Source organism: Sporothrix brasiliensis (genome assembly GCF_000820605.1).
Source record: "Sporothrix brasiliensis 5110 chromosome Unknown Cont22, whole genome shotgun sequence".
Taxonomy (NCBI): Eukaryota; Fungi; Ascomycota; class Sordariomycetes; order Ophiostomatales; family Ophiostomataceae; genus Sporothrix; species Sporothrix brasiliensis.
Genome location: NW_024467141.1, coordinates 1,261,382 through 1,275,331, shown reverse-complemented (window position 1 = coordinate 1,275,331; position 13,950 = coordinate 1,261,382). Strand labels below are relative to the sequence as shown.

General features: G+C 53.9%; 3 protein-coding genes across 3 annotated transcripts; 1 reads left to right on the top strand and 2 right to left on the bottom strand.

The window, feature by feature from the left end:
• Positions 1-1,386: 1,386 nt before the first annotated feature.
• On the bottom strand, positions 1,387-2,794 carry SPBR_08445 (uncharacterized protein; the record flags this gene model as incomplete). The annotated part of the gene is made up of 2 exons (XM_040766683.1): positions 1,387-2,237; positions 2,476-2,794. 2 exons carry the CDS (start codon positions 2,792-2,794, stop codon positions 1,387-1,389), a joined length of 1,170 nt encoding a protein of 389 aa, XP_040614647.1.
• A 581-nt stretch (positions 2,795-3,375) lies between these two features.
• SPBR_08625 (uncharacterized protein) lies at positions 3,376-4,237 on the top strand (the record flags this gene model as incomplete). Its single annotated transcript, XM_040766863.1, has 2 exons — positions 3,376-3,383; positions 3,502-4,237. 2 exons carry the CDS (start codon positions 3,376-3,378, stop codon positions 4,235-4,237), a joined length of 744 nt encoding a protein of 247 aa, XP_040614646.1.
• An 897-nt stretch (positions 4,238-5,134) lies between these two features.
• On the bottom strand, positions 5,135-7,373 carry SPBR_08219 (KAP-like kinetoplast-associated protein; the record flags this gene model as incomplete). Its single annotated transcript, XM_040766457.1, has 3 exons — positions 5,135-5,216; positions 5,271-7,241; positions 7,369-7,373. 3 exons carry the CDS (start codon positions 7,371-7,373, stop codon positions 5,135-5,137), a joined length of 2,058 nt encoding a protein of 685 aa, XP_040614645.1.
• Positions 7,374-13,950: the final 6,577 nt, after the last annotated feature.

The following is a 13,950-nucleotide window of genomic DNA, read 5'->3' as shown; positions in this document are numbered from 1 at the left end:
CCTTTGACGTCGTGGGGCTAGTCCGATCGTCCATGATCGCACTTTCCCGAGTCTGGCCGACCTGGCCTGGAAGGTGCTGCAGGAACGGTCTGGGTGTAGCTTCCTCTTCCAGTATCCAGCCAGCCAGCTAAATATCTTCAAAAAATAGACTGTTGGTAATCCTCAAATCGCACGCTGCCTCCTGGATATCCCGACCGCACGGAGCAACTTCCCATCTTCCACCACTGGTGTGCTGTGTGTCGGTCAGCTGTTTGTTGTCCGACGGCAACGTCAGCGGCTGTGCCTTTCGTTTGCGCCAGCTGTTCCTGTGAGGGCTACAAAGTACGACTTACCTGCCTCCATACAAAACGAAGCAGATATGCGGAGACAAAGACACCGCGATAGACGTAATAAAAAACAGACACAGACAATGGGAGCGATGTACTATCGCAAGTCAACCAAACGCATTCTGCTGCGATCTTTGTGTGCATAGTCGTAGAGCTGACTAACGCACGTTTGCCGTTCGTGGTTCTTCAGGTTTTGTCCCTTCAACAAATAAAACAACCAGATATGATCCTTTCTCTGGTGGCCCACGGGCTGTGAGGCTGTGTTCAGAGATCTAGACCCAGAACCACAAAAGGACCAAAGCATGTCCTGGCCCGTCTTTTCGTGGGTAGTTATTTGTCTGCTGTTGCTGCCCCATCGATTACTGTGCAATTGTGGTGGAGATAATCGACCTGAATGAGAAAGCCGACCCAAAAACCTTGGTCAAAAGACGCTAGTCCCGTTTCGGAGAATGGAGGAGAATTGGGTCAGATCCACGACCAAGAAGAGCGCACACCAAAGATCGGTAGAGCGAAGACGGACGCACAAAAGCAATGTTTCTTTGGACCCACGTCAAGGAAAAGTAGAAAGATTAGATGAACATGGAGAGACGAAAGTACGGAGCAAGGCGATGGCACGCCCCTGCGCCAAATAAAAGTCCTCCAAATCTGCATCGGACAGGGAAGAAAGAAGCTCGTGAAAATATGAGAGATGAAAACGGGAATCTATGCAAGTGCATCGTGTTTTGCAAAAGTACATCGTACACTACGGGAGACGCAGCAATGTGGACCAAAAGGCGCAGCCGTGGCTTGGTATGGCGCGGACGTGGCCACGAGCGTATTGAGACATTGGATGAAAGTGAAAATAATGCAGACGAGACATATGCAGCCGCAATTACAGCTCAGTGAGCCCTTGTACGACCCGGCTGAGACGCTGTCTTAAATTGGCACCGACAAACCCCACTCGTATTCACGTCGTCGATTCAGGGCTCGATGCATGTGTTTCTCGGCAGTCTCCTTATGTCTCATATCATAAAGTGGTATCATTATCATGTCTATCGTTGAGGAGTGAGGCCTATGCCGCTCACTTCCGCCGGAATCGACCTTGTAGCCAGCATCGGTACATTTTCAATTTCATGGCCCGGTTGACAATTAGTCGCCGGTCTATGCCCATGTTCTCGAGTGTGAACAGTGCGTCCTCCTCCGAGTAGAGGGCCGCCGTGTCCGCCGTGTCCGCTGCGTCCCCGTCTCCCGCCGCCGGCATCTCACCCTCGGTTGCCTCCGCAGTCGCCTCAGGTTCGGCCACGCCCGTCCAGATCTTGACCAGTTCGTCCTTGTCGAAAAAGTACACGCGCGTGCCATCGCCGCGAATATAAAAGTTCTCCTCCAGGTACCGGCCCTTGCGGAACCGCACTTGGGCCAGGTCGCCGCGGCCGTAGTCGCGGAAGCAGACTATGCCACCGGGCTTGACAAGACGCGCTACATTGTCCACGGCCTGCTTCCACTGGGTGGGCGACAGCGCCGAGAAGATAAACACGAGAATGGCAACGTCGACCGATGCAGGCCCCAGTCCGGGCGGTGCAGCCTCGTCGCCCGTGCCGGCCACATCCCAGACGTCGGCCTGTATGTGTTTTGTGTCGTATGCCTCGTCCTTGCGCATGACGTCGACGGCCGTCTTGCTAAAGTCGCAGGCGTGGATGCGCAGGTGCGGGTTGCGGTTGCGAGAGAGGATGGGAAACGCCGTGTTGCCCGCACCCGCACCAATCTCCAGGATGGTCTTGGGTCCCGCGTCGGGCTCACACACCTCGTTTAGGATGGGAAACTCTTGCTGGAGCCATTTCCGGTCCTTGAAAAAGTTGGCCGTGTTGTTCTTGTAGAACAGATTCCACCACTTGGCCGGGTCGCCATTGAAGCGGGCTTGTGTTTGATTGTCAGCTGCGGGTTCCAAAAAGGCAAAACGAACAGGGTGCAGTGAAGAAGCAATCAAAACAAAAAAAGTACTTGTTCAAGAATAGGATCAGATGGGAGCGAAAGACAAAAATGGTGTTTGTTTGTCATCAGGAATCAGATGAACTATGCTTTAATTTTATACAAATCATCACTTCAATCTTGAACAAGGATGGGAGGCCGCGGGCATTCATAAACCGAAGAGGAAGGGATAGCCAAAACCTACATTTGTCAAAGTCAGACACGGGCGAGCTCCGTTGCAGCTCGTACTGTTTCTCCGAATACTCCTTGAATGCATCGTCGGTCTCGACATGGTCCCAGGCATTGTACTCGAACACGTCGTCCTCCTGCGTCAGGAAGCGCTGTCCGAACATGAACGGGTCCGTCCGCTTCTGGTTGTTGCTCGGGTCGTGGGACCGGTGGGCAGGCACTTCGGCCGCCAGCGTCTCAGCCGGCGGCGAAGCATCGCCGGTCGCGAGGGAGGCCGCCGCAACGGGGGCAGCATCCTCGGCGGCGATAGGCAGGCCAGCAACTTGTTCCGCCATTTTCAGGCTTTGCGGTGCAGACAAGAAGTGAATGAAAAGGAAAGGGAAGGGGAAAAAAGGAACGGCACAAACGATGCCCTTCGTCAGTCGAGGACTATCGAATCGAATCGCAAGGGACCTTGAACCGACACACGCGCATGGTGGGCGAAGCGGGAAGAGAAAAAATAAGCCACGCTTTGAGGTCCAAAGAAAAATTTTAGAGGGAGGAAAACGGACCGCAAAAACAGGCACGAAAAAATTTAGCTTTATACGGTGCCTGGAAACAGAGCCATGTGGCTAGTGCGGTTTGTGGCGGGATCCACTTTTCCAGTACCCAACTGGCAGCGGCTGTCACAGGCTTGTTGTGCAGCGTATTAGCTGCCAGGAAACAGACGACACCACTAACGCTCACAAGGTCAGGGGAAAAGCAGCTTTCCCGCAAGAAAGTCAGTCGTGAAGGGGCAGGAGAGTGTTTTTATTCACTTGTTGATTTTATTAAATTTGACCCCAACTATCTCCACGGCCCCGGTGACATATCTCTCGCCAATGGCCGGCACGAGCATCATGGCCTCCAGAACCCTCCGCCGCCTCGCGCCAAGACAATGCCGGTGTATGTCACAAAACATGGCCCAGACAGCCTCAGCTTCTCCAGTCCCAGCATCGAGATCCTTCTACTCCAATGCAGAAACTCCTAAAAGAACCTCGCAAGCTGCCCCGTTACGAGCCAGGCCACGGACAGACCGCGCAGAACGCCGTTCCCTCTTCAACCTGGCCGCCGCCCTCGGCCAAGCAGCATCTAGCTCGGGTGGTCCACAGCAGTCCATCACGACCGTGCGGATACTTCCGTACGCAGCCGGTGACCTGTTCCGCATTATCGCCAACGTGGACGCGTATGCCAAGTTTCTGCCGCACTGTACCCGCAGCCATGTCACCCAGTGGAGGAACACGCCGTCTCTACGCGATGGATCGTCGTCCTCCTCCTGGCCCGCTCGTGCCGATCTCACCGTTGGCTGGGGTCCGCTCTCGCAGACGTATTCGTCCCGTGTCTACTGTGTCCCCAGCCACGGTGTCGTCGAGGCCGTATCGGGCCGGGCTGGTGCGCCGACACTGACCGCCGCGGAGCGCGAAGAGATTGGACTCGATACGACCGAGGACGAGGATGGCAGGCGGTTGGGTGCCCAAACGGCCACAGATGACGACACATTCGAGAGCCTGGTGACGCGGTGGACTGTGGTGCCGTTGAAGGCGGCCAGTCGTGACGGGGCAGCAGCAGGACCAGCAGCAGGACCAGAAGCAGGACCAGCAGCACAACCGCCAAAAACAAAGGTGGAGCTGCATATCCGATTCCAGTTCCGCAACCCGCTGTACCAAATGGCGGCTGCCCAAGTCGGCAATGAGATGGCGACCAAAATGATTGAAGCGTTCGAAATGCGGGCTGCTGAGCTGTTGGGCCGGAGGCTATGAGGCGCGGTCGGTATCATGGTTGATGGATGGGTTTCGGAGATGTTGAGGGTTTATTAAGGCCTTTCACTGACTCTCCTTCGAGTACAAACTTGTGTCGTGCATGACATTTACGAAGACAGCAGGTTCATATAGAATGCACCATAGACTAAATAGAAGTATTGTTTGTCGTTCAAGTGCACTGTGACTGTCTTTTTTTTATCAATAATTTGTCTAATGGTAGATACTATTGTATTATTTTTTGGTTAAAAATCAAAACAAATACTCGCTCAGACCAATATGCAAAAAAGGAGAGAAATTTAACAAGTATAAGTGACGAGAAAACAACAACAAAATCACAAGCGAACCAAAAGCATAAGAAATCAAGAATACAATAAAACCACAAGCATCCGTCTCATACCAATAAACAACGCCGTCTGTACACGGACGGCGGCTTTCTGAGAGCCAAATTTGACAAAACCGTTGCAGATTCTTTTGGTGAAGATGCATCTGAGTACCAAAGCAGCTCCCGACCTTCATCCGCCACGGTACAGCCTCGACCCCCAAGTTCCAAAATACTCCAGACGACTAATGTATGCAGGATCATGAAAAAGTCGAAACGATCAACCCAAAACGTAACAAAACTACCAAACAGAAAACAGCAAACAGCAAACACAAAACCAAAAGCACACGCATTCTACAACAAAGCAACAAGGGGAATCAAAACGGCCAGGATGAAAACAGAGCAAGGTGGCCACAAAAGGCGTTGGAAAATAGAAGAAAGTACTCGACCGGGGACATCCAAGAACAGAAGCCAAAATGCAGTAAGATAGACAACAAGGAAAGAGTCGCCGCCATGATTCGTGGGTACGGTTATTAGTCAGTCGTCGACCGGAGTGAGTAGCAAGTAAACTTGTTGGCTCAGACGTTCATGAGTCGTAGGATCATCGTGTTGTTGTTCTTATCTTCGTTGATCATTTCCGCCTGGGAGGCATGTGTGTTACTATGAGCAGGTCTCACAAGTAATGACTGGAGGATGGTGAAGAGAAAAACTTACTTCCTGCCCGCCTTGGGTGGCTTGCCGCCCATGAACTGGAGGAAACTCGTGCCCGCATGCTTTCCATTGCTGCTCTTTTTCTTTTCGTGCCGGATAGGATCGCCATCGACTACATTCGGTACACCCATGCGCACGGCGCCTGGACCAGGTCGCATCATGCCGGGCATCATGCCGGCCCACGGCCGCGGCGCACCGGTGCCTGGTTGCGGTATACCCGGCCGCCCGGGCACGGGCATACCGCGCCCGTGGGGCATACCATGCATAGGGTGGTGGCCGCGGACACCGCCCACGGGGATGGCCCCGCCCGGGAAGTGGCCTGGCATGTGCGCGCCGTTCATGTGTATGCCGTTCCGCAGTGGCGGTGTCTTGTCCATCGGCCACATGTGCATAGTTACCGACCAATCGGGTTCGACAACCTTCTCCCATATAGAAGGCAAGATAATCTCTCCGTTGGGCCCGATTAGGTCGTAGTGTCCCTCCAACACATGTGGGCCGATGGCTTCGACTTGAACAAAGGCCTGCTTGATAAGGTCTTCCATCCCGGCCCATGTCTGGCAGAGGTTGAAGGGGAACTGGAACTTGCGCCCAACAGCGTCCTTAAACTTGATTGGCAGTTTCTCTGCCTTTTTCTTTTCCTCTTCCAGCTTGACTTTGGCCTCCTCAGAGAGTTTGGCGACCAGCGCTTTGTGTTCCTTCTTCTTTTCTTCCTCTGCTTCCTTGGCCTCCTCGGCCTTCTTTCTCTCTTCCTCTAGCTTCGTCCGCGCTTCGATCTCTGCCTTGAGCTTGGCTTCCTCCTCGAGCTTTTTGCGCCATTCTATCTCCTCCTTCACCTTCTTTTCGGCGGCTTCTTTCGCCTCGATCTCCGCCTTGAAGTCGGCGGCCGCCTTTGCTCTGGCTGCAGCCTCGGCCGCCTCCATCTTGGCTTTCAGAGCAGCTTCGGCGGCGGCAGCAATCTCGGCGTCTCTCTTGACCCGTTCTTCCTCGTCGCGGCGTTCCTTTTCAAATTTGGCACGGGCCTCCGCCTCGATGCGAGCGATGGCCTGTTCTTGTTGTGCTTTCTTCTCCGCGTCGGCTTTTCGTTCGGCCTCCATGCGCTCACGAGCATCCCGCTCGGCGTCGGCCTTGGCCTTGTCAAGCTCCTTTTTCTGCTCGTCCGCCTCTTTGCGGGCGCGCTCCATGCGGCGCTCAAACTCCAGTTCGGCCGCCTGCCGCATCTGATCCTGTAGTTGCTTCTGCTTGATCTCCTCTTCCTTAGCCTTCTTCTCCAATTGGAGAATTTCAAGCTGTTGCTTCATCCGTTCCACTTCTGGATCAGGCTTCTTTTCTGCGGGTGCTGGGGTGTGTGACTGGCCTGGCGCCTCGGTGGGTGGCGGAGGAGGCGCGTTGTACATATACGGGGGCATCGGCACGCCGTATTGTCCGGCGCCAAAGAAGTTGTTTTGGTAGGGGACCATGTCATAGCCTGCCGGGCGCTCGTTGTAATAAGCTGGGCCACTTGTGAAGGGGTTCTGGTAATTGCCGTACTGGACCACTTGTCCACGGCTGCCGCCATAGGGAGGCGTGAATCCGCCGACGTGACTCTGCGCGTGGTGCGCATAGTACCCATTGGTGCCCTGCTGGGGGTAGCCACGAGTCCTATACGTGGCGTACTCTTCGGACGGTTCCGTGCTCATGGCTGGTTGTGGCGGTGCCTGGACTGTCCGGTATGGGATGCTTTGTTGTTGACGCTGGGTACGCGAGTGTTTGCGCGAGGCGGTCCGGACAGGTGCTCTGCGCTGGTGATCGTGGTGGTGTTGGTATTCGCCGCTGGCCGAGGCTGAGTCGGAAGGTTCGAGATCGCCGTAGTCCTCGCCCCAACTTTGCGAGGGAGAGTCGTATGAGCCCTGGGAGCTATCGTCGTCGGTGATGGAGTCTGATTCGCGCGATGAACCGGTAGAATGGTGGTCGACGGAGTTGCTTGTGCGTATATGTCTGTTTATGTTGTATGATTATCAGCACCGTCTGATCAACAGGTGACAAACAAGGCCCTTTGCCTTGAATGCTCTAATTCCATTTTGTCATTGTTTTTACGTTTTCATTCACAGCATATTGAACTTACGACATTGGGACGAGGAATCGTGGAAAAAGCCTGTCACTTGCGACGAACTACAATGGGACGGCCCGTAGCAATTGTGCGCATAAACTGACAAACGTTGGGACTTCTGCGGTTTGTTCGAGAATCGTCCGGTGTGCGAACAGTCGATGTTCTGCGCTTTGTGGAGGCGTGCTTTCGAGAGACGAGTTGAGCGACCTGGCAAGAAAATGAGCGATGGTCGGTTTCCTAAGAGAGTCGAAAACAAACGGAATTGGCGGAGGGGCGTGATCCAAGAAAAGAGGGGGGGGGGACTTGGTGTTTGTTTTGTCGCGTTTTTCAATCTAGTCTCAATAGGGGCCAGGGGACGGCACGTCGGATTGGTAGCGTGTTCAGTTTTTGTGGACAGCCGGACGAATCTTTGTGCTAACGGGCGATAGTGTCTGGATTAGCGGATGCGCCCGAGTATTTGTTGTTTTGGTTTCTGTGTTGGTAGGGATGTGACAGGGGCGAAAGGCGTGAGAGAATGTGTTCTCTGGTGATCAGACAAAAACGGGCTGTTGGATGGTGAGCGCTGCAAAAAAGGAGGCGCCAAAACATCACCTCTGTGAATGGGGCAAGGGTTGGTATTTAAAGCGATGAATGGAGATTGCAGAGGAAAAGGCCAGGCCCCGGCCCAGGCGAGCAATACTCTGTCGTGCTGCAGTGCTGCGGCTTGCTGTGGGTATTTCAGAAACCCTGCCAACCCAGCCAACATGCAGAGGCAGAGTCCGCTTTCTTTGATCCGCTCCGCACTGGCGATTGGGCCTTAAAGTTGATGGGGCTGAAGTGCACCTTTTCGCAGTTGCGGTGACAAGTTGACTCGTAATAACTGGTAAGGCAGGGGGAAAATGGAGAGTGGAGACGAGGGCAGACAAAACAAACAGTAAAAAGATGAAGAGAAAGATGGGATTGGGCGCGACAGGGATCGTAAAAGGGCAAGAGGGAACGAGAGGGAATAGGTGCTGCCCAGCCAAATGGCAAAGCCAAGGTGGTCCAGTCCCGAGCGGATTTTGTTTTGCGGTGAGAGGGCAGGGAATGAAAATGGTGGGCAAGGCTGGCAGAACTTGCTAGAACTGGGAGGTCCTGAGGAATGCCGGGTAATAAAACTACGCACTCGTACTGGCCGAGACAGCTGCGGCAACAGAGAATCTCTCGCTGCAAAAGGTTGTGCGGTTGCCAATCGGACTGGGACATACGGGTGCGGTATCGTCGCCGTCGTCGCCGTCGGTATGAAAGCGAAATCGATGCCACAGGACAGCGGCAGACGGACTGGACCTGCAAAGAAAGTCGCCTTTTCTCTCCCCCTCCTCGTCGTCGAGTTGTGTAGTGGTTGGGGACTTGTGGCGGAACGGCGGACTTGCAGCGAAATCAACCTCTTCCTGTGACAAACTGACAGTCACAAAGAGAGGCAGAAGGAAACCAGGAAAGGACGGGAGAAGGCTAGAAGGGGGAATGCGGGCGCGGAGGAGATATTATACAGGGACTGAAGGAGCGTATGACGGAGAGAGAGGGTGAGAGCGACGACTAGGAGAGCAAGGGGGAGGTGCTGCCTTGGGAAGAGAAATTTCTGAGGATTTCTGTGTTTTTCGATGTGCCGTTTCGCGGTGGGAACGGCGGTGGGAACGGCGGTGGGAGCCCTGATGGTCTAGAAATGGTGGCCACGGGCACTTCGCCATGTCCCCCTTCTTTCGGACGAATTCGATGGTGTGGGAATCTTGAGTGTCCGAGTGACCAAACAGACACAGTTGTCGACTTGCCTGGTGCAACTCGGGCTGTTGTTACAGGGCCTCCTGCACGCTAAAGCTGTCAGCTCAAGGCCGGCAAGGGAGGGGGGCAACCATGTGCATCGGAGACGCAAGGGCTCTTCTCCTATTCCTATTTGATTTTCGTTCTCGTCCATTTTCCCATTTGCACGGGACGGTAGGTAGACCGACTAGTGCAATATCAGCTGCTGTACGCTGTACAGGCGAAAAATACAAGAGGCAGAAGGCGGGTGGGCAATGGGGGAACGGAAAGGTGACCAGACATAGGGTTTATGCACAAATGGAGGCGGCAAATGAGGTAGATGCGGGCACCCATCGTGCATCTGCGCCTGCGTGCGTCGTGGGACAAGCTGAGGCACCACGATGGAGCACACAAGAGGCCATTCCCTCTAATGGTCCTCCTCTTCCTCTTTGTGGTACTGACGGGGTGCCGTCTCTGGCCAGACTGCCATGCCAACCTGCCAGAAAGACTGGCAGGCAGCGTGTCCGTGTCTATGATGTGTGACATGTCCATCACAGGCGGAATTTGGCGGTGGGTGGAGTGCAAGGCAACAAGGCCAAAGCGGTCTGGGCTGGACTAGACTCGATTTTGCAGTATTTTGACCACTGCTTCCGATGTCTAGACAGTTTGTGATCAACACCTTGCAGGGAAGCAGGGAAAGAGAGGGGCGGAGGGCATTGGTGGGGGGAGTTTCTGTCTTTGGACAAGGTTCCGTTTTGCGCTTCGGCCCAATCTCTCGTCTTCCGCTGTGGAAAGACGACCAGGCCAAAGATAGCCAGGAGGGGCATTCTGGCCTTCCAGAAAGGGAAACGGAATGAAAACTATCCACAGAGCCACAGAAGAAGACTGGAGGGGCGGGGGCAGCAGGACGCCGCCAAGTAATACGACGCTGGAGGGGAACAAGATATGGCACGATATCGCAGGGCAGATCTTGTGGCCAGGCCACGAGAGGCCATGGTCATACCATCGATGCCACTGTTCTGGCAATGACATGCAGAGAACGGCAGAGGAAAAAGTAGAGTGACTCCAACGTTCCCACGATGCTGCGCCGTTTCGGCTTGCCGTTGGCCTGGTGTTTTGTTCGTCTGCCCGGCAGAATGATTGTGCCGTTTGTCGCTTTGCTGCTGTTGCAGCCCTGAAACGCCCCCGGTCGAATGTGGGGCTACGGTAGTCGACGCGATGAGCGTGGTCTTGTCAGGCTTGTAGTATTTGGGGAGACGACCGGCGGAGACATTAGGCTGGACCGTGGTGATATGCGAGTTGGCGTTGGCGATGGAGGCACTGGCGATGTGCAAAAGGTGGACGATGGCGTGTAAGGCCTGGGTGGCAAAAAACAAAAGACACATTGGTTTGGGTTGCGCCTTCTTGTTTCTATCTTGCATTCATCGGATCGTACTTTCCCATAAACATGTCACGTACACACGCCAGCAGGAGCGAGGGGCGTTTGCAGCCAACACAGCTTCCCGTTTCGGCTATCCTGCGTCAACAAGAAAACTACACTGGAGAGGGACGGAGCAGCCAGGCGAGAATAGGCAAGAGCAGTTGGACTTGATGGCAGCCCGGTGTCCGACAAGCCCTCAACAACCCACCATACGTGCAAGCATTTCAAGGTGGCGGACAGACCAAGATACAAGCGTGGCTTGCGTTTCTTTGCATTTGTTCGCGCTTATGATTGGGCACCGAGTGGTTGGCTAGGCATCGCCCGTCCTGGCCGTTGGGTAGGGAGGCGGAATGCCGCAGCATGCAGAAGACACGGGGCAATTCTCGCGCAAAAAAAAAAAATCAAAACAAAGCAAATAGAGACAGAGCACATGACCTGTTGCCGACTTGCACCATGGGCCGGAAAGAGCGAGTTGGTGATCGTTCATGGCGTCGTGATCAGCACGTTACTTCAGGATGGTCTTCTCTTGCCCGCTTTGTACGCCAGCAGCAAATAATAGTGAGACTCTCCAACCGCCTGCAATGGCAAAAGTTCCTTACACGTAAAACTCAAAAGTCAATATCAACAAACGCGACCACCAACTCCAGCAATACTGTTTACCTGGCTCAAATGCAAAAGTATGCACAGGGGGTTGCAGTGCATATAATCAAAAAACTGCACAAACGGGACGGTATTGGATAAACAAAGCACATAAACAGACGCAGCTGCACACTTGGCCAAGGAAAAGTATATAGCGGTCTGATAGGTTTATGATTTTTGTCTGTGTAATGGCCGACAACAAGAGCCATGATTTGCCGCATCGTTTTCATCCCCCAGCGCATTATTTCGTGCCACCATGAAGGTTGGCGAGATCGAGAAGCGTGCAATGGGCATGTCTATGTCTGATATACCCTTCATATCGATGATAGCACAGGGACGAAGTGAGTCAACTTACCGGAAAACAAACCAAAATAAGAGGCAAGTTGTCAGTTATCGTCAAAGCGTCTCTTTGTACTCCCTATGTGTTCCAATAAAGAACCAAGAAGAAACACAGAAGAACACACAAAGCTTCAACAAAAGGCGCCAAGGTGTCCGTGGCACCCCACCTTCTGTGGCACCTCGTAAGCCTAAAAGAACTAAAAGACCTATAAAGCCAAATGTAAACCATGACACGAGACACGAAAGAGCCTCTTGACAAGCTGGGTGCCAGTAGATGAAGCGGGGCGACATTGGTGTAGCAGGTGGGGGACAAGCGTGGCATCGCATGTGGACTCTCATGCAGCTCTACGCAGGCAGGCCTTACTGTTGGCAAATCAGCATTTCGTGTCATGTCTGCTGATAGACACAATTGCCACAGCTGCCTCGGTGCTTCCTCTGTCTGTGTGCTGTTTTGATGGACGGGAAAGTGGTGGCGGAGGTTTGGCAGTGGTTGTCGTGTGATGCCAGGTCGATGATGTGGTGAGGTTGCACCTAGAGCAGGCAGCCGGGCTGACCCATGGGCCGGAAGTGGGCACTAATTGGCAGCCGGATTGGAACAGTGGAACGGCCTCCAACTCGCTGTCGTCTTAAAGTCACCAACCCATGACCGGCCCGTGCCGTTGTCGTGAGCCGGCCATATGAGCGGCCGGGGTCGTCCTGCTGAAGCTGCCAGAACGGATAGCTCTAAAAAGAACTAGCCAACCCACGGGTATCGATAACGTCAAGCAGCTTGCTATATCGCGTCTCTGACGCGATACAAATTCTCTGTGAGACCCTCTCTGGAACCAGATACCCTTCGTTCAAGAAGTTGGACGGGAGACACATGGTACTGGAACCGGGACCAGGACTAACACGACGGCTGGAGAGGAGACGATAGACGGCCACTTTTGGGGGGTCGACAGCCGTGCCAGAAATAAAACAGCACCGGTGGAAGGCCGTCGTCGCAGACAATCGTCATTTGTCGATGTTCACGGTGGCTTGGCATGAGATAAAGACAACTAGCGAGGCAATCGCGAGGAGATTACCGTGGCCGTCATGTAAAGGGAATGATCGCCCGAGGTTTGTTGAGTTTCAGTTAAACAGAATTGTAGTGCCATAGCTCGTTGGCCATTTACCGGCGCTCAATGTGTCTTCGCCAACTGCCGTTTTGTGACATCGGATAGGATAAAAGGGTTGGTGATAGTGAGGGAAGGCGCTGAGAAGAAGTTCTAAGCCGAAAACTAAAGTGGCCTAGTCTATTTACAGCACAGCCTCGCGAGGAGGACGTTGGCTACCTGGGGAAAGAACGACCGCTAGGGCATTTTACATGGTTCGCACCTGGCCCACTGTATATACTGGTAGTCGAGACTCCGGATTTTTGTCTTCGTCGAGATATTTTGGGCCGAATATGCAATACTGATGTCCGACTTTTACACTCTCCTCACATCAAAGCCAGTCCATTCTCGCAATAGGCTGCCGCTTTGAGATGTCTATCTGCGGCCACAGCACGACTACAGCAGGCCACGAACCCTGAAACATTGGTAACAACGGTCTCTCCTGGCACGCGAAGCACAAGATCGCTCTTTTCCTGATGATGCCCCGTGTTCTGACAAGGTTGCGGATTTTTGGCTCCTTTTGTTTTCGCTCCATTGCGATGAACGATGCCCAGGCTGCCGCCGCTGTGCATTATATGGCTGGTAGTTCCCTGGCTACGGACGTCCGCTTGATATCCGATTCCCCGATGGACCGTACGCAGCCGTCTTGACAAAGTCTACAGTAGTTAAGGAATCACCCTCATCTACCGAGCCGGTGGTACGTTTTCTGTGGTGCGTCCGCTGTCGCCGCCGCAGACGTTGACGATTGAAGTACCCCCACCCCGACAATTCGACGAGCACGCTGGCTATCCGTGCCAATGCTCTCGTGATGACCACCCCGACCTCCAACACACAAAGGGATATGCGGGACAATGGGACCGAAGCTCCTGCGTCTCTCCTCCGTCAGCCTCGCCCGGCATGGGATGGTGCGTCCCTGAGCCACTTCCTCGGCGAGTGCCGCGTCTCTCCGCTGTCCGGCATCATCATTGGCCACATGGACTTCTTGTCAGATCTTTTGTTCGAGACATCCTCTGACTCTGGTTTACGGCCTGCGACCCTCGCGACGGCCTGCCTTTGCTATTCTCGCCGTCGGACGGACCCAGAACTATATGCTCATGCCATGGACCATTATGTCTCGGCCCTTTCGGCGGTGAGAACGACGTTGAAGAATGGCCCGGAAACACGGGGAGACGACATCTTGGCTGCCATCATGCTTCTGCACATGTTTGAGCTGCGTCTGAGATTGACTCGGTCGCTTTGTCACCTTGTCGGCCGAGCGTAAAGGAACAAGTCGAGCCTCCAACGTCCTCGCTGGACAGAATCAGGACTACG